The 21,473-nt window shown below is 31.4% G+C and overlaps 2 protein-coding genes across 3 annotated transcripts in view; one reads left to right on the top strand and one right to left on the bottom strand.

Moving 5' to 3' along the window:
- The first annotated feature begins 72 nt into the window (after window positions 1–72).
- Window positions 73–1,788, top strand: ais (DExD-box helicase 52). The gene is made up of 3 exons (XM_047055719.2): window positions 73–211; window positions 269–1,563; window positions 1,629–1,788. Exons 1-3 carry the CDS (start codon window positions 143–145, stop codon window positions 1,741–1,743), a joined length of 1,479 nt encoding a protein of 492 aa, XP_046911675.2. The 5' UTR covers window positions 73–142; the 3' UTR covers window positions 1,744–1,788.
- LOC124492738 (uncharacterized) overlaps window positions 1,743–21,473 on the bottom strand; it is a 35,660-nt gene continuing 15,929 nt past the window's right edge. For both annotated transcript variants that reach the window (XM_075731210.1, XM_075731215.1), the window contains exons 2-5: window positions 7,273–9,112; window positions 3,555–3,665; window positions 3,392–3,482; window positions 1,743–3,321 (exon numbers count right to left, since the gene is read on the bottom strand). In XM_075731210.1, coding sequence (XP_075587325.1) covers window positions 2,382–3,321; window positions 3,392–3,482; window positions 3,555–3,665; window positions 7,273–9,112 — 2,982 coding nt within the window. In that variant the 3' untranslated portion in view covers window positions 1,743–2,381. The remainder of the gene's footprint in view (window positions 3,322–3,391; window positions 3,483–3,554; window positions 3,666–7,272; window positions 9,113–21,473) is intronic.

The raw sequence follows: 21,473 nt of genomic DNA, 5'->3' as shown, positions 1-21,473 counted from the left end.
TTACAACGATGAGTGATCACGTGATGGGTCACGCGTAAATACAAGTACGCGCACGTGCAATTTGCAATTCAAGGAAAACATGCATGGATCAAACAATTGAATATTTGTCCATCAAAAATTCATTCTTTTCCATTTTACGATAATGATGGATGCTTTTCGATTGTTAACCAAAGGTGCGAAATTTGATTCGAAATTTCAAACAAAATCTAAAGTAAGTTGAAGTGTTTATGTTTGGGATTTACCAATAACAATTATTTGACTTTACTAGAGATTTAAACCCGACGATAACCAACCAGACAAATCACCAGATGATATGAGAAAAAACGCCGAAAATGAACCAATGAATGATGAACAATTTCGTGCCAAACATGATATTATGGTTGATGGTTTTGATCCGATTAAATCGCCAATCAAATCATTCGATGAAATAAATGAAATAGCTGACGATTATCTTCGACAAAATCTCGAAAAAAGCAATTATCTATGTCCCACTCCGATACAAATGCAAACCATACCCTTAATGTTAGATCGACAACAATTGATTGCATGTGCACCGACTGGCTCCGGCAAAACATTGGCTTTTCTTTTACCAATCATCATTCAGCTAAAAGAACCAAAATCTTGTGGATTTCGAGCAATCATTCTAGCACCAACACGTGAATTAGTCAAACAAATCCATCGGGAATGTTTGTGGATATCGAATGGTTCTGGATTACGAGTCCACATGATTAAAAATGTTAATTTAGCAGCCAAGAAATTTAATACAAAATCTAAACTAAAATATGACATATTGATTACGACACCGAAACGTTTGGAATATCTTCTACGAAAAACAACCGATTCCATTAATGTTGATAATCTTGAATGGCTGATTATAGATGAATATGATCGATTATTACAAACGACATTTATGCAGCAATTATCGTCGATATTTAATATTTGTTTTGAAAGATCATCAACATTGAAATTGGCATTATTCAGTGCTACATTCAATGGCCATCTACATGAATGGTGTAAATTGAATCTGAATAATATCGTCACCGTTATTATCGGTGAACGAAATAAGGTCGTCGAATCAATAGAACAGAAACTGGTATTTACCGGTAATGAAACTGGGAAATTATTTGCATTGAAAGAAATCATTGCCAATGGCTGCCAAACACCGGTATTGATTTTTGTGAATACAGTACGGAAGGCAAATTTTTTACAACGAGAATTGGAAGATTCCCTTGCCATAACAGTGGATACAATACATTCGGATCGCAAACAAGAAATACGTGATCAAATTGTTCGTTTGTTTCGTGAGGGAAAAATACTATTTCTGATTTGTACAGAATTAATGGGACGTGGAATTGATTTTAAAGCCGTGAATTTAGTGATCAATTATGACTTACCTAGTTCAGCGATTGCATACATTCATCATGTTGGACGTACTGGTCGTGCTGGCCGCACCGGTAAAGCCATTACATTTTATTCATTGAAAGATGAAAAGAAAAATTTACTCCCCATTTTACAAGTAATGCACCAGTCTGGATGCTCAGATATTCCTCAGCATGTTCAAAAGTGAGCAAAAGTTTTTTTTTTTGTTTTTGTCATTTCATTTCATTAACATTTGTTTTTTATTTCAGAAAAATTCTGGAAAAGCAAAAACAAAATGATGGAAAACACCAAAAACAAAAACAAATTGTACATCGACGACGACAAAGAAAAAAGAAAATGAAAACCAACAATGATGATGATTGAAAAAAGAAAACAAAAATTTTTATTCATTTTAAATTTCAAGGGAAAGAGAGAGAGAGAGAGAGAAATTATGAAAACAAATGAACATTTATGACTCATTGTCATCATCAATATCAATCTGGTGATTGATTCAATGGCGTTTTTTTTATCGTTGAAAAAAAATTAATGAGTATATTGAATTGAATAACAAGCGAGCGAGAAAGAGAGAATTACAATTGCAAATTAATATTGTGTGATACTGATGATGATGATTGTTTGGTAGTGTTGTGTTGTGAATATAATAGAAACAACGAAAAACAGAACAAATAAATCAATAAATAAATAATAAAAAAAAAGAAATGTTATGTTATGATCAGTTGTTGGAAAAGTGGTGTGGGTGGAAAAAAAAAGTTCGATGATGGATCAATATTCAGAATGGCTACACACATACAAACACACAAATCAAAACATTGTCGAGATCAATGGATAAATAAATAAATGAGTTGTAAATATCAAACTTTTACATTGATTACAATTCGTATTAATTGATTAATAATAATTAGGGAATGAAATTTTCACAATATGACTAGATATATAGGAATTGTGTTTGCTACGTTTTTTTTCTGGCCATCAACTACTACTAATTAATTAATTAATTAATTTTAAGCTCTACATTGACCAAGCCAATTGGTAAAACGTGATTTTTGATTATGATTTGAATTTGTATTCGTCGTTGTTGATTGTTGATTAGATTTCATTTCAATATCTAATGTTTGATGATTATATGATGATGATGATGAATTGAATGTTGATAATTGATTATTCCGTTGTCTTTTGGTATTAGTGTTTGTTGCAGAATTGTTGTTATTGTTATTCATTGTATGTTGTTGATGATTTCGTCCATTACAAATATTTTCTGGCTCATCATCATCGTTGATTAATTCATCATCGTCATCATCATCATCGGAACCAGATTCATCATCTGGATCAAATCCATCATCATCATCATCGTCATCATCGAATTCTTCATCAATTGAATTTGCTTTAATTTTGTTATGTGAATTTAATGTTTCCAGTGTTGATGTTAAACAATTATAATAATTATTGGCAGCATTATCAATCGATGAATGATGGTGATTATGATGATGATGATTGAATGCCAATTGATGATGTGACGATGGATGATGATAACCATGGTGGTTTTGGTGATTCGATGGATAATTTTGATCTGCATATGCTGCTAATGGTAACATATCAGCCACTACATTTGCCGAAGCAGCCAAATGACCAATCATTGATGAACATAATGATGATGGTGATGTCAACGACTGCTGTTGTTGTTGTTGTTGTTGTTGCGGGTTGTGTCCATTTTGGTGATGATTATTATTCATCATTGATTGATTTGTTGCTGTTGTTGCTGAAATTTGATGAGATTTAGATTTACCCAATGTTGTTGTAGATGATGATGATGATGATGATGGATTATTTCTGGATGAATTCATTGATGATCCACCATTCTGGTGTTTCAATAAATTTTGTTGCTGCTGTTGATGTTGTTTTTGTGCAAGTTTTTCCATCGCCGCTATTGGACAGCCGGATAAGCTGTGTGAAAAAAAAAATTTTTCCATCAATTGAAATTGAATTCATAATGATTACAATCAAACAATCAAACCTTCGATGTGAATTACGTGATGAATTAACATGGCCACGACCATTACAACCAGGTGTTGGACATTTCAATATTGTTTCATGCATGGCAAGTACTATTGAATCAAATGACAAAAAAAATCATCAAAAATTTGACAATGGAAAAAAAATGAAATCCATCCACTCACTTTCCGGCGTTACTTGTCGTTTACGTGGACAGCCGGAAAGACTACGATGATGTGTATAGAGTCCGGTTGAATGGCCCGTACCATTACAGCCTGGTGTTGGACATTTTGAATCTATCAAAACACAAAGAGAAAGAGAAAAAAACAACAACAACAAATATTAAAAATCTGAATATATTCAATTTCGTTGTCTTCACACAAAACAAAACCAAAAAAATGAGATAACCAAACAATACAATGAATTTGAAACAAACAAAAAAAAATGAAATTTTCGAAAGAATCCTTGTCATTGGAATTATCATCAACGACAAAAACATGAAAAAAAAACAAAACAAAACACAATGTTTGTTTGCATGATACAAATTCAATTCAATTCAAATTCAAAAAAAAAAAAATTTTTTTTTTCATCTTTTCACAACCACAGAGCCACAAAACAATGCAGAAAAAAATCAATTTATTAAAATTTTTTTTTTTTTTTTGCTGCTGCCTGTGTGATGCAAGCAGGCAAAGATAAACAACAATTCACATACACACACAGATAGATAGATAGATAGACCATTGTCTGTGATTATGAAAGAGTAGAGTTATTCGGAATAATAATTGCAAAAAAAAAAAATGAAAAATTGTCAAACAAACAAAGTGGATTGAAAACAATTGAATGAAATGAAAACCTTCTTTTTTTTGTTGGAAATCAGGGAAAAAACCATTCTCTCTCTCTATCTCTCTGGAACTAGTTCAGTGGCAACATACAATGAGTCAGTTTTTTTTCAATCCTATTCTGTTTTTTTTTGTGGCAAATTTGAAACAAAATCGACTCGAACACACATTGGGCCACATCATCATCATCATCATGTGAATCTTACTTGATTGTGAATTTGATTTTGTTGGATTCAATAATGAATTATTCAAATCTCGATTATAAGCATTGAAAATCAATGGCCATTGATTATTATTTTCGCCAACTGTTGTTGTTGTTGTTGTTTTATCGGATTCATTTTTATCATTAATCGATGGTTCATGATTCAATGTTGTGGATGAATGATGTGAACCAATATCAGATGATGTTATTTGTGGATGATTGACATGATGACGAAGATTATTGTTGTTGTTGCTGCTGCTGCTACTGGTGGTGGTGGTGGTAATAAAATCATCATTCAAAAATGATGTTGTTGTTGGCTGATGATTCATCAATAATGATGATAATTGACCATGATGATGATGATGATGATGAGTAGCAGCAGCAGCAGCATTATTAGCCAGTGGTAATACATTGAATCGATTTTCAATTATTGACGATGATGGTGATGTTTGTTGTTGTTGTTGTTGTTGTAATTGCTGTTGTAAAACACGTAAATAAAGGCTTGAAAGTGCCTGACTTTGAACGAAATTCCACCAAAATGAATTTAACATTGTTTGTTTTTTTTTCATTAAATTTGAAATGTTTCAAACAAATGACAAATGAAAAATGAATTTTTTTTTCGACAAAAATTCTGGATGCTAATAATGATATTCTCCAGCATCCCGAGGGCAACGAGTAGTCGGATATTCCTGGGAGATTCACGACTAACGACACTACTACCGACGCCACCACCACCACCACCAATGTACTGGCATTTTTTTTCCTTGTCACTAATGATGCGTGTTAAATGGATTGTCACTAATTAGCTATCATCATCATCAACAGTGTTAATCAACAAACAAACAAATAGTAATCGATTTGATGAAATAAAAATTGCTACTGGCGTGTGATAATAATTACGTTTGATTGATAGAAATAGTGACAAATACACACACACACACAGTAAGGTGTGTTCCCTTGTGTCAAAGTAGTTGTTGTTGTTGTTGTTGTTTTCAAATCAAAACTCATGACACAAACACATCATCATCATCATTTTTTATTGAAATTTGAATGAAATTTGCAAATTACAAAGCGAGAACAACAACAACAAAAAAAATTCCTGTCATAAATCAGATTTGAATTCGAATTTTCAGAATATGCGCATTCATATTTCATTTTTTGATTTGTTACATAATGATTTGTACATCCCATCATCATCAAAAGATGCGCATAATGATAATAATAACCACTGGGAAGAAAAATTGAATCCCATTAAACTATTGAACACATTGGTTTTATTGATGAAATCAATAACCGATCAAATGAAAAAAGAAACAAAATCTTGACCAATCATCAACGATGTTACCACATGCCCACAAAAAAATATGTAGGCGTGAATGATAATTATGTGAAAAAAAGGTGGAATAATAATAAAAAAAACACACACACACACATCCAATGTGAATCAAATCATTTATCACCATCAATGAATGAATGTGGATGATGATGATGATGGGGAAAAATGGAATAAAATTCCATTTTGTTGTCGTTGTTGTTGTTGTTGTTGCCATTTTGCACGCGTTTGAATGTTTGTTGATATTCAATGAAATACAAATGAAAAATTTCGGATGAATGAATTTTAGTATCGTCGTTTTCCATTTCAAATGATGATGATGATTATTCTTTCAGTGTGTTTGGGCATGATGAGAAATGATTAGTTTAAATGGAATTATTTGATCGTGAAAAAAAAATTTTTTTTATTTAGTTAGTTTCATCATCATCATCATAACTGAAATCTCTGATTTCATTGATCTATGATGATGATTTTTTCCATACAAAAGATAATCATTATCTTTTGGTCTAGATAGAATTCAAAAAAAAAAAAATGAAATGGAAAAAAATTAGTTTTTTTTTGCCACCAAAAAATGTTCATTTTTTCTTGGTTGATTTACATTGTTGTTGTTGTTGATGTTCCAGAAAGAGTAGAGAATTCCAGCGAGAGAAAAAAAAACAACATTCTTTCGCTTCAAATGATTTATTCAACGAAGAAAAAAAATTTTCAAATCAATACCCCGACACACACAGAAAACAGTTCTCGTGTTTTTTTTCAATTTAAAATTAAAAAAAAAAAACACAAATACAGTGATATACATCACCGTACAACATGGGTCAACAACAAATGCCTCAATTGTGAAAAACAAGTAACAAAAAAAAAACACTAACACTCTATATTCCGGATAAGGAGAGAAAAAAAAATTTTTCCATCTTCTTTCGATCAAAATCTAATCGTCAAACAAAAAAAAAATGATGATAATTACACACACACACACACACATTTGAAACGAGAAAATTAATCTTAAAAAAACAATCAAGTTAATGTCAAACACCTGAATTCAATAATGTCAAGAATGAAAAACGTAGACAAATGAATGAATTGAAGAACAGAAATGAATATTCGTCTTATAGTTGACGGAAATGGAAAATTATTCAGTTTTCTATTTGCTGATACAAAAAAAAATATTGAACTCAGACTGATTGATTTTCTTCGTTTAGTTTCCACATAATTTCTTATTTTCATTATGATAAAACCCACCGTTAACACGAGAATCTTATTCTCACTGGAAACAAAACAAAACAAAACAAAACAAAAAACACTTTTTTCCGATTCTGTTTCCTGATTTGGAAAAAAATGATGATTACAATTCAATTTGAACAAACAGAAAAAAAAGAAATTAAATTACATGCCACTTGATAAATGAATAAAAAAAAATCGGAAATGAAATTATTTATCAAACGAAAAAAAAGGAAATATTAAAAAATCTGAAACACATGGCGCCATCTGTGGAAGTTAGTTCAAAATAAAAATTTCAAAAATTATTTTACCTTTCGTTATTGAATGTTCATAATGTGGCGGTGTTACACCATTTAGATGATGATGATGATGATTCGATGTTGATCCATTCAATAATGGTGGTGGTGGTGGCCTCGGTATACTGGCTGAAAGATCGGTATAATGTTTAATGTTCGCCGTTGTTTGATCATTGATCAATGATTTACGTTTATTATTTGTTGCGGTTAAATTTGTTTTAGCACATAATGATGTAAATTTTGACGGACTATCTGGTAATGACAGATTTGTTGATGAACAACTTGTCATTGAAAGATCTTCATCATAACCATATAGTGGACCAGTACCCAGATTATTCGTTGAATAACTATTACTGCCGGCACTTGGTAATGCTGGATAAAATTGATGAGAAAGTGGATGTTGCGATGTTGCTGTGGCTGGTGAATTAACAGCAGCTGCCGATGTTGTCATTATACTTTGTGGTGTTGCGATTGCTGTCGCGGTTGCAGCTTGAATATGATGATGTAAAGGATGATGTGAAGGTGGTACAGTGGCCGAAGCCGTAGGTGGTGGCGGTGGAGGAGGTGGTGGTGGTGGTGGCGGTGCTAAAAATGCTGGATGTGGTGGATGATGATATGGTGATTGATGATGATGTAGATTAGTTGGACAATAATAATGATAATGATGATAATGATGGTGATAATGATTCGATTGATTTATAATTGAACTTTGCATTACTGTTGTATGATGACCACCACCAGATGGCGTTATTGCACCGAATGGATTATTTACCAGATCTGTCATTTGTGTTGTTGTCGATGATGATTGTAATTGATTGGAATTTTCACCCGTTACTGGAACTAATGCATTATTGGCAACAGACGATGATGATGATGATGATGATGATCCATTTGATGATGAATTATTGGAATCTAAATTTGAATTTGTCGATGATGACACAGATGATGATGATGATGATGAATTGGAATTGGAATGCGGTAAAAAATGATAACGGCGTCTTTCATGATAGAATGTTTCACTTTCAACGATTCCACCACCACCACCACCATTATGTAACATATTGCTATTATCATCAACATTATTGAATGATGATTGTCCATTATAACGATTCAATGACGACGTTGATGTTGATGTTGAATTGGCCAATTGATATGGTTGTTGATCAATCGATATTGATGGATGATATGATGATGATAATGGAAGATAATGATCACCAGCACCACTACCACCACTAGTTGGATGATGATGATAAGAATTTGTTTGATCTTTATTTGATCCAATATCTGGATTTGTATAACAAGTCATTGCCGTATAGAATATGCTACTTGCTGGATTATTATTATTGCCTGTTGTCGTTGTCGATGTTGTCGAAATAGATGAAGTGGTTGGAATTGAAGTTGTTGAAATGGATGTATTATTTTTATCATTACCACCGGAACTATTATTATTATGATTTCTTGTTTCATTTTCATCTTGTTCTTCTTCTTCGGTGATATCATCACCAGAATCATCACAATCATCATCATCATCTAATTCATCATTTAAATCATTCATATCAGATGCAAATGATGTTTGTTGCTGTTGCTGTTGTTGTTGTTGTTGTTGTGATTGTAATGGTGATTGTGTTGGTGTTGACATCGGTGTCGTTGTAGTAGTGGTGGCCACTGGATTTAATCGATGACAATAATCATCACCATTACAATGATGAAATCCATTGATTGAATTGTATTTTGATTGATTCAATTCCAAACTAGTTGTACCCATTGTTGCTGCTGTTCGATGATCAATATGATGATGTGTTGTTGCTACTGGTTCTGGTTTTGGCGACATTAACATATGACAATGGTCGATCATCTGCAACAAAAAAAAAATTAAATTGAAAAAAACTTTTCCAGAAAAATCCAACACATGATAAATAAGAAAGATTTACAGAAAATGAAAACTAAACCGAAAAATTCTATGCAAATCAAGAAGTTTTATTGAATGATAATTTTTCATTTTCAACATAGAGTTAAAGAAAGAAAAAGAGAATCACATGCTGATTTATTTTGCATCACACACACATACACTGACGTATCGATATTCAATAATTCAAAAGTAAAGCAACTGTAACAACAACAACAACAACAACAACAAATCAATCATGTAAATATATCCAGGCTTAACACCTTTTTTACGTTCTCTCGGTTTGAGTTTTCAACAGCAACAACAACAACAACAAAAGAAAGGAAAAAAAATTAAGATGTACCGATTTCGTTGTGATTGATACGCATGGATTTATTTATTGACATGTGTGTGCCTGTGTCTGCTTGATTCACCCATCCTCAATTTGGACAATTGCAAAATTCTTTTTTCTTTTTTTTTTCTTTTTTGTTATCCATCGACTTTGTTATTGATTCAATCAGATATTTAAATTTTTTTTATTTATGTTTTTCAATATTATTCACATAAGAGTAAAATTGAATTGATCATCGATTCATTGATCGATTGAAAAAGATTTCCGGTGCTAAATCCATGTCCATTCTGTTTGTTTTCAAAATTTTAGTCCATTCGTTTTTTTCCTCTCTATATGGTATTTGTTAATAAATAAAATTTGAAACAAAAATAAAATTCTAGTCACGTAATTGAGTGGTCAACAACGACAACGACAACGACAACTTTCTCTCCATTTCAATTGTTCAAATTATCGTTATAAGTGTATGTGTGTGTGTGCAGTAAAGTTCAAGAATGTATCCAACATAACATAACATTTCTGGATGACTAGACTAGACTGGAGAGAGAGAGCAGAAGAAAATTGTTAACCATATGAATGATTGATATGGATATTTATCAAAACAACAACCAAGACCAAGAATCCAACGAACTGTCAATGAACATTACAAGCAACTAAGATAGGTGGTAGGTAAGCCAGCCATACAGCAGCAGCAGCAGCAGCAGTAGCCTTGATACATTGATGGCCAATCTATCAATGTCATTGGAAAAATGTGTGAATTGTTGTTGTCGCTGTTGCACATCCTTTTTTTCCATCATTTCTGTTTGACCAGAATGAAAATGAAAAAAAAGACCCTATCCCACACCACCAACAATCATCTGTCATTCTGATGACTTAGTATAGTGTTGATGATGGCAATGTTCACAGAATAACAGAATGCCTGCCACCATTATTTTTCACAACAGCAGCACATTGTTAATGTTGAAAATTAATTGAATCTAATTGATCACCATCACCATCAACACCACAATTGATCATTTTGGCCACAAAAATATAGGATAAGTTTAGCCTTTTAGTCGTTAGCCAGAATGTTCTCGCTTTTTTTTTCTTTGGATAGAATCAGAAAAAAAACCAAAACAAACCAGAAAATCTAGAATCAAAAATTGGTGAAAAACACAGTACTATTCACTCACTCATTGGATGACTATTCCCTCCACCGAAAAAAAAAATGTTTGCTCATTCCAGAATCCAAAAAAAAACAGACATTAATTAAAGACCAAATGGAAAAATAGCCACTATCTGGTCACTTTCTATCATTCTTTGCTGCTGCAAATTCTGCGATAAGAATGAATAAATTAACAACAAACATTCATGTTTTATTTCATTTGAGCCAAATATAATAAATAACAAACAGAAAATAAAAATTATAGCCCCAAGTGACGAACGCCAAAAAGAAAAAAAAATTTATTTTCGGTAATCCAAAAAAATAAAAAAAGTATACTTTTACAACCAACCAACCAACCATTGATTGGACATGGCTTGTTTTTGGAATATCATCATCATCATCATCAGGTCACTTGGTTCCGGTCATCAATTCAAATCATCATCATCATCATCATCATATATGATATGGGTATTATGCAAATAGCCTTGAGATTCGGTAATTTTTTTTTCTTTACTTTTTCTCTTGTTCATGATGATTTGGAATGGTAGAAACTTTTTTTTACCATTTTGTTCTGCATACATTAAACCAGAGAAAAAGAAACAAACTAACAAACCATGATGTAGAGAACGTGTTCCAGAGAGAAAAAAAAACTAATTTCTTTCGTCTCACTGGATGTAAAAAAGCATGTAAGCAAGCAAACAGAAAAAAATGGAAAAAGCGTCAAGTCCATTTGGGCTTTTTTTCATTTTGTAGTAGGTTTGGAAAATGGTAGTTGGAAAAGGGTTAAAAATCATCATGATCATTAAGACACATGGAACAGGCACTAACCTTTGACACACACACATACACACACCTGGCGCCTGATCTACGAGTTCCAGAGATTTGTTCCAGAATCAAAAAAAAAACAAAAAAAAAACAAAACGAAAACAAAATCATTATATTTGATCTCTCTCAAGGATTTTTAAAATCTCATTTTGAAAAACAAAAAAATTCTGAGAATCAAAAAAAAATCCCTTCCACTTTTTCCATTCATTCATATATGTTATGTATAGCGAAAAAAACGCTTGAAAACAAAAGCCGATTATGACCGACCGACCATTGAAACAAAACAGAAAAAAAACGTTGAATGGGTGGATGACCAATTGGAAAACAAAGAGTTGGTTTCATTTTAATTAGAACACAGAGAAAAACAACCGAATCAAAAATACAGCAGCTGACAGCATGAAACGTGAAATGAAATGAATACAAAAATGGACACACAAACATACACACACACAGATGCTGCACAATCCGATTGACAATAAATGGAAAAAAAAGTCAAATCAATTAGCCATATAGCCAAACAATGCAGAAACAACAAACATATTGTGGACGTTAATTCCATAGAATCTAGATTATTTTTATTATTTAAATCAAAAAAAAAAAATTCTCAATGAATTCTGATATTCAAAATGGTAAATGTAGTAGTTGGTGGATGTCACACATGGTTCGGGTCAATCATCATCATTTTGAGAATTTTTTTTCTTTCCCAATATGGTCCAATAACATAAAACGAGGACGAAAAAAAAGTCAGTCAGTCAAATGTCATTGTATGATGTGAATCTGCTTAAGCAGCAGCAGCAGCAGCAGCAGTAGCAGCAGATGGACAATGAATTTGGTTATCATTTTTTTTCCATCTTCTTGGCCATTCGTTTTATTTTATTGAATGGGTTGACTATATGGAAACAAAATGTCATGAATTGATTGAAATTAATCATATGCGCTCAATAAGCTTTCGGTTGCCGTTTGATAATGACGTTATTTATCAGAGTCATAGGCATTCCAATACAGATAGCCAAAAACAAACGTTCATAGACATGAGATGAGATGAGATGAGGCGAATGATAAATGGGCAATGCACACACACACGCAGACACATTCATTCAATTGATTGATTACATCCATAGCAGCAATAAGCTCCAATTAGAATGACGCCCAATAAGGAAAGAAAAAAAATATATTGGATCAAAATGAATGATGCTGACTACTACTAATTAGCAGATGTGGAGCATTTTGTTTTTCTATTTAGTTACAGAATTTAGTTGTAAATAAACAAACAAAAAAAAATTCATTCAATGAGGTGGAAAAAAAATAAACAAACAAACAATGATGATGATGATGATGATGAAAGAATTTCAAATAATCTTCATTCAATCTTATTGGCTGCATGTTAATAATAATGAAGCCAGAATAATACTCGGTTGGTTAGTGTATCCAATTATGTGTGTGTGTGTGTGACATTTACATTTACATCATTAGTGTATACTAGTTTGTTGGTGAAGGTGACGAAAAAAAAATGATCCTTTCACTCGACGAACACACACACAGACCATTTATTATTTTGTGTATATAAATGGGTTTGGTATTAATTAAAAATAATTAATTGAATCATTTAACATTAACAGTATTTAGTAGCTAAAAAAAAGAAAAAAGAAAAAAGAAAACGAATACCGATTAATCAGCCATACACACACACACACACACACAGAATCATGGATTGAGTGCAAGTGAAACGAGTGCAGCAACACTGAAAACTACACCGATTTGCATATGCACGGCATGAATATATGGGCACATGGAAAACGGAGAGAATTCTCGTGCAAAATGTATTCCGACAAAAAAAAAAATTCAGAGTTGAATTTTAAACATTTTAGCCCATCGGTGGCTATTCAAACATTTACACAATCAAGGCAACTAGAGTGAAAAAAAAAAATTTTTTTTTTTTGAAAAAGTTTTTGCAATCAAGAAAAAAAGGTAAACCCTTTTATATGAATAAAATGAATGGGAAACCAGAATGAAAAAAAAAACATCAAGGTTTAAATACCCATTACGAATGATGATGATGATGATGATGATGAGACAAGAATAATAACCATATTTTTGTAGGAAAAGCATCAGCAACAACAAAAAACAATTAGTGTTCTTGGTACTAGAATCGGATGATGATGATGATGATGATGATAATTGTAAACCATCACCATCATCATTATAAATTTGTTCGTGTAGAGAGAGAGAGAGAGAGGTAAACTTGTAAAGAATATTTCTGTTTAGAAAGTCAAATTTCAAGTGGAACGCAATCCAATTTATACAATTTACAAACAACACAGCTACAGGGAATAAATATGGCCTTAATTGCCAGAATATTTTCCATGTATATATAGTAAATATGGTTTTTATTCCCGGCTATTTGAGATTACATACACAAGTCACAATATATGATTGTTTCCTCTGTTTTTTTTTTTTTTTTGATTTGATTTCCTCTCTAATAGCCTTAGTATGCACATTTATACTAATGATTATCATTTTATGAAAAGTATGTATATGTGTAATGATGAAATCCAAACTAGAGAAAAAAAAACAACCAAAACCCCTTAACACAGAAGCAAGCGAAAAGCCACAGAATCAAATGAACATACACGCACGCACACACATACATTGAGAGTTTGGCTGCAAGGGAAATTTTTTTTTTTTTTTTGATTTGTTTTTTCCCGTTGCTGAATCTGCTTGAACAAAATTAAATTCTAGACAGACAGAGAGAAAATCGCATGAGATTCTAATGAGGATAATCACATAACGTTAGTGATGATGATGATGATGATGATACGTAGAATGCATACACACGGAATCGACCAATTAACCGAACGAAAAAAAACAAAACAGAATTTTAAGAAAAAAAAACTCATCATCATGTTGAAAAATTTTTCCAACATCATCATCGTCATCATGTCCGAAAAAAAAACTTAATTACTGTATATTTGGAGAATGTTTTTTTTTCTCATTTCCAGAATTCAAATGTGGTTCTTTTTCATTTTTTTCCGGCTTCAAATTCAATCAAAATTTGACGACAACGATGCCCATCTTTGCTCAATGTATATTCATCATGTATGCAAATCAAATTCCAAAAGTCCAATGACTATGGATAGGTCGTCGTTGTCGTTTTTTTCTTCAATAAATGTGATCAGATTAGATTCTGGTGTGGATAATGAGAATTCATATCTCGTATGAAATTTTTTTGGTATTTTGAAAAAAAAATGAAATAAAAATATGAAAAAAAATAAATTAAAAGCAAATACATGTTAATTATAAATTATTTATGAATGATGATGACGATGAACATCAAGATCATCAACGAAAAAATGTTCCAAAAAAAGCGAAAAAAATATCGATTGCTCCTAGAAAAAAAACTTGTGTTTTTTTCTTCACTCTCTCTCTCTCTGTGTGTATGTGATCAATATCTACACACACGTAGTGACACTGAACAAGTAACAGTTACCCCTCAGAAAAAAAATGGAACCCGATCCATATACGACGATGAATGAAACATCAGAAATTAGAAACCATCATCATCATCATCATCATCGTCATCATTATTCATGACAACACAATCACATCATTTTTTTTTGAGCGCGCGCGCCCGTTGCATCTCCACCCACTATTTTCACTAGGTTTTTTTTTACTCCATCAAACGAAATTGACTTTGTTTGTGATTTTGACCCGAAAAACCAAGCCTGTGTCGATTTTGGCAAAAAAAAAAAAAATGTCAGACCCAAGAAAAAAAATCAAATTTCGTTGTCAGCTGTCATTATGATCTTGGAGTTTATTTATCGTATGTGTATTAATATTCACACCGAAAAAAAAATTCCAGCAATTTTTTTTTGTTTCACCACCTCCTTCATCATCATCATCATCATCGTTTGCTGCTGCTCGGGATTCGATCAATCAACCAATCAATCAATCAATCATCAACAACGAAAATGAAAACATCACACACATGATCCATGACATCTAAGAAAGGCGCTAATGTTATTTTTTTACTGTGGAAATGGAGAAAAAAAATGACGATGAAAAAGTTAATCACACAGCAACAACAAACAAGTGAGCAAAAAATGAATGATCGAGAACAAGCGCAGAAAAAAAAATTTGATTAAAAAATAATGCAAAGATGAACAACGACGACGAGAAAATCGATATCGAAATGGACCTGAATGAGCCAAAATCAAATCACGATAATGATGATGATGATGATGATGATCTTGGGATTACCGAGTTGACTGTGCGTGGGTGACGACATTTGGTCATTCATAGTTTGAATGATGATGGTCAGCAGCTTTAAAAGCTTAATCTTCTCATATTATTGCTGTTGTCTTTTTTTTCTTGGTTGAAAATTATTAATTTGTCTCTATAACTTTGTGTGTGTGTGTGTGTGTGTGTGGTTTAGTTGATGAATAGTTGAAGAATATTATGGTCAAAGCAATTTATGGTTGCCTTTAAACATTACAAGCGATGAAAAAAAAAATTTCATTTCTTTTTTCGTTGTTGTTGTTGTTGTTTTCAAAAAGAAAAAAAAAGAAAATTATCATCATCCAATTCAACGAAAAAACCCAACTACAATATAAATCCTATGATTGAACGGAATCACGTTTCATCGATTTAATTGAGTGAAACCATCTTACACACACACACACACTTGACTATTATGGATTTTTTTTCATCATCATCATCATCTTTGTTGTTGTTGTCCATAACTTGTATTCGTGGCCGTTAAGTCAGCAGCGACGACAACAATCTCCCTTGAGCTTTATAAAGAGAAAAATTCTCAAACAAAAAATGGCAACACTCGAAATTTTTTTTTTGGTTGAAACCAGAACCAAGAACTTGAATTTCATTTCATTTCATTTTTTTTGAATCAAGTTTTTTTTCCATTCTTTTGTTTTTTACTTATTCTTGTGCTGATTGCACACCACCACCATCATCATCAATATCGAATCGATCGATTAGAATTGTTTCGTTGTTCCAAGTTTTTTTTTTATATTCAATCGATCCGATCGATGATTCGTGGCGATCACTTCAGTCGAGAGTAGTAGTGAAAAAAAATAGTTTAGAGTTTCCAGAGAATTTTAGTTTTGTTTCACAGAAAAATCCAGATCGATAGATCCATCTGTGGCCCCATTACACACACACACAGATATACCTGGATGTTGGCATTAGAGGCCAAGTGACTGGAGAATTTATCGGGTTAATTTATCGAAATTTTTTTTTAATTTCTGGCTGACTCAGAATTTCCACTTGATTTTGATCAATTTTGAAAAAAAAAAATTTGATTTATCACATCACACAATGATCGAATTGAAAAATAAAAGAAATAGAGAGACTTGTCATCGCGTGTTTGGTAATTTATTGCCATTCGAACAAAATAAAATGGAAAAAAAGAAAAGTTTTCCAGAAAATAGAAGAAAAATTTTCCAAAAATCTTGGCAAAAAAAACCGACAACATCGTCGATATAAAAAAAGGTCCACATTGAGATAATTTATTCATGTTTTTTTTTCACTTGAAAAAAATAATAATTTTCTTGTTCAACAACAACAACAAAAACAACAACAACGGCGAAAGAGTTAATTAATTTATTTTGAATAATTAAAACAATAACAATTAACCAAACGAGAAACTAACCAACATTAAACTTGACAATAATAACGACAACAACAACAACAACAAAGAAATAATAATAACCAGAAGAGAGAGAGATCATGTACCAGAATGCAAGATTGTTCCAAAAAAAGTCAAAACAGGGAGAGAGTGGAAAAAACGATACATCATTATCTATATTAATGACCCAATCTGTTGTACTGAACTTTTTTTTTTTTTGGTTCTCTTTCCTCTGTTTTCGGTCGAAATCATCATCATCATCATTAATTCAGTGTGTGTTGTAACGCCAGCAATTTAAATACTGTTTTTTTTCCCAACAGCTCAATCATCAACAGAATAAAATGATGATGATGATGACGATGGTCTGTAAGAGAGAAAATGGAATGAAAAAAAAATTAAAATTCTCATTCTATTCAAGAAAATGTTCCAATACCAAAACCGAATCGGTTTCAATCAATCAATCAATTTTTTTTCTCACTCTCTCTCTCTAGTTTTTTTCAACTTTCTTCCAATTCCAATCTGTGGCACATGTTCAACACAATTGATTTTCACATTGCGCTTTGGGCTTCAATTTTATTTTTTTTTTGCCTTGAAATTACACACATACTGATTAACCCTTTTTCTGCTCTCATTCTCTTTTTTAAACGAAATTCAAAAAATATGTTTTCGGTGGTTTCGGTGAATTTTAAATTTGAGTTGGTTTTAAAAACACCAGAGAAGAACAAAAAAAAAGTGTGATAAAATTCAAAACATACACGGTTTTAGTAATCTAATTTACCGTTTTCATTGCCCCGAAGGTTTCATTGATGATGATGATCAATGAATTTTTTTTTAGTTCAGAGATTTTTTGCCGTTGAACAAATTGAATTTAAATTGATTTTCAACTTTCTTGATATAAACACACTGAGAGAGAGAGAGAGAAATAACTTTACTAAATCTAAACTCAGGGGATTTGTGCTGTAGGTAATATAATAATGCAACGTCAGTCATTGGTTGATTGACATTCATTTATATTTTCAATCAGACGAAAAGAAATTGTTTTTTTGTGTGTGCGCACATGTTTTTTTTCAGTGTTTTTGTTGTTGTTTGTTGTCATTTACAAACTTTTTTTGCGGGGCAGTGGCTGAAGGAGGGATGAAATTAATTTCCAAATTTAAATCAAACGTATCACGTGTGATTTGAATGAATGAATGAAGAAAATTAATTTACCTAATCATTCGTCTGTAAATGATGATGGTGATGTTTTTTTTTTCGGAAATATGAAAATTCAATCAACAAAAAAAAAACAAAACAAAACTGAAAAAGTTAATCATGGATCAATCATTGTGCATCAAAAGATTTGTAATTTTCCTTTGTTTTTTTTTTGCAACAACAACAAAATATTTGAACTGAATGATCGTCAAAAAATGAATCGAAGCAGAAATATGTGTGTGTGTATGATTCTTGCAATTCATTCATTCATTCATTCATTCATTCAACAACAACAAACAGAATTTCGGTTTTTTTTCTCAAAGGTTGACTTGAGAAAAACTTTGGATGAAATTTTTTTTTTTTTGCTTTTTCTTTCATATTCGGTTACATGGTTCACTGAATTCATTTATTTTTTCTTCCATCTTTCATAGCCAAGAAAAAAATGAAAATGAAAAGAAAATTCACTTAGTAAAATAAATAAAAAAAAAACAACGACCACCACCAGGTTTGTTTGCACTAATCGTGTCGGTGTTGCATGCAATGATGATATAACAAGTCTGGCAAGTAGTGTGTGTGTGTTGGATATGTATCCATTATGTAATGAAAGAGGTTTTTTTTTGCCACACACTAATGATGATTGTTGTTGTTTTTCTCCTTGATCTGGACTAAACTATGCATTCAAATATAATTCATTCATTCAAAATTTAAAAGACATTTACAATTCTTGTGTTTGTTTCAAAGTTTTCTTTTGGTGGTAGCCAAATAAAATCATTATAAAATCATTAAAAAGCCAAGTTTTTTTTCTCGGTTTGTTTGTTTGTTTGTACTATTACCACTAATGATGATCATCATTATTATCATTTGGCAAAGAAAATTGAAATTTTTTCATCGATTCATCATCAAATTCAATAATTAATGTCTTTTTATTACTTATTCAATCAATTTCAATTATTGTCAAATGTTTGGCTAGCCGATTGGTTTCGTTTACAAAGAAAAAAATAAAAATGAAAACTTGACAATTTTCATCAAATATAGAGGGAATTTTCAACCACCAAAAAAAAAATGAAATGAAATAATTGCCTAGGAAATTGAAAATAGCCTAAAGCCCATTATCATCATCATCATCATGATCAGTGGGGAAAAAACTCGAACAATTAACCGAAAACAACCAGTTTAAATTCTGTAAATTCAACTTGAATTCAAGATTGTGTGCGTGTCTGGTTGTTATAGAATAATAAGGTCATCAAGTTTTTTTTTGTTGAAAAAAATTCTTTGTTTGATGATCATCATTGTATTTAATGAAGAACAAGAGTGAAAAGAATTGCAACTTTTCGTAATTCATTAGTATGTGTGTGTGTGTGGATCCATTAGAAATTCTCGTTTTTTTTCCTCTCGTTTCTGAATAAAATAGATGAACCATTGCTTTTATAAATTCGGTTGGAACTTTTTTTTTGGGTTTTGTTTCAAATTTAACCCATTAGTAGTACTAAGTGAAAATCGGACAGAATCTATCAGAAAAAGTAAGATAAATAGGTAAACAGTAAAAGTCTTTAGGTTTATTTGGCATACACACACACACACACAATAAATAATTAATTCCAGTTCATTCATTCTATTCTTCTTCTTGTTAACCCTTTTTACAAATTATTCATTCATCATTAGATGAATGGATGGATTTTTTTTTGTCTGATATATAAATAATATTGTCACTATAAACGGGTTATTATTATTGTGTTGCACAATAATAACATTATTATGGTGGTCATTTCATTCATTATGGATTTTTGTTATTCATTTTCAAACGAATGAAAAACAATGTTGAGGATTAAATAATGAATAAGAAGAAGAAGAAAAGAATTGGATTGAATTGGACCAAAGTCCACTGTCTAGTCAAAATGATAATAACACAATGTATACGCACGCCAACAATAACTATTACATTGTTTCAAAGCAGACAAACAAACAAACAAAAAAAAATGATTTGGTTATCATGATGTTTTTGTGGCCCTAATTAATTAATTCAAGATCTTAAATTAGGACCAAACTCACAACACACAAACGGTCAATCGAGGTCATGTCACAGAATGAAAGAAGCTAATTTCAAGGATGTGTGTGATTACCACCATTCATTTACAGTCCAAATGAATTATATATATAGCTTTTCTATGTAATCCGATTTCAAATCAGAAAAAAAACTACCAAAGAATTTCAAACAAAGAAAGCCAAACCAAATGGCTAATCCCTGAATAAGAATAAAATGAACAATAGCCCCTTATTAGCCATAAGAATTGTTTCTAGATAAATAAAACGCTAATCTTATTGCCGTTTTTTTTTCTCAAACAGAATTATGATGATTTCAAAGAATATTCTTCTGATCAAAAAGAGAGAGAGAGAGAGAAAGTGAGTGAGAATAAAACTTTTAATTAATCATCTCAGGTTTTAAATAATAATAATTATCATCATCATCTGATCACAATGATGATTTGAAATGATCAAGACGGGAAAAAAAGTTTCATTTTGGTGATTTTGATTTGTTGTTGAAGAAAAAAAAACTTGAATTTTTTTTTCGTTTCTCATTCGTTTTACTAATTGATGAACATGTACAGATCTGAAAAAAAAATTTGCATATCAAATTCTAAACACGTTTTGAATATCAATTAACAATCGTATACGATGATGATGATCATGATCCGAGCATTTTTTTTTTTTTTTTTTTGGTGTTAATTGGTTATGGCGAAAGAAAAAAATTTCAGAGATTCAGAGAATAAAATATATTCGTACTGCATACACGGCCAGAAAAAAAACTTTTTCATGAATTTCTGGATGGATTCAATAGAGTGGTAGTGGGAGGAGGATATTCACATAATTTTCTCATTAATTAATTAATTCTCAAGAATAAAATCATTTTCCATCACTGACCAGTGTGTAGAGAAAAAAATTTCAATTTTTTTTCTCATTCAAAAAAAATGATGATGATGATGAAGACCATGCAATGACCACTTTATCCCACACACACTTTACTGAGATCAATTCAATTTGGTCAGTAAATGGTTGGTGGAATCATTATGTTTTTTAATTACTTCAAATTGATGATGATCATAGAGTGGGGAAAAAAATTGTTTTTTTTTCCAGAAAAAAAAATGAAAATTCATTCTAACTAGACTAAAATGAAAAAATAAAT

The sequence above is a fragment of the Dermatophagoides farinae genome, chromosome 1, assembly GCF_024713945.1.
Source record: "Dermatophagoides farinae isolate YC_2012a chromosome 1, ASM2471394v1, whole genome shotgun sequence".
In the NCBI taxonomy this organism is placed as follows: domain Eukaryota; kingdom Metazoa; phylum Arthropoda; class Arachnida; order Sarcoptiformes; family Pyroglyphidae; genus Dermatophagoides; species Dermatophagoides farinae.
This window is presented reverse-complemented; position numbering and strand designations above follow the sequence as displayed.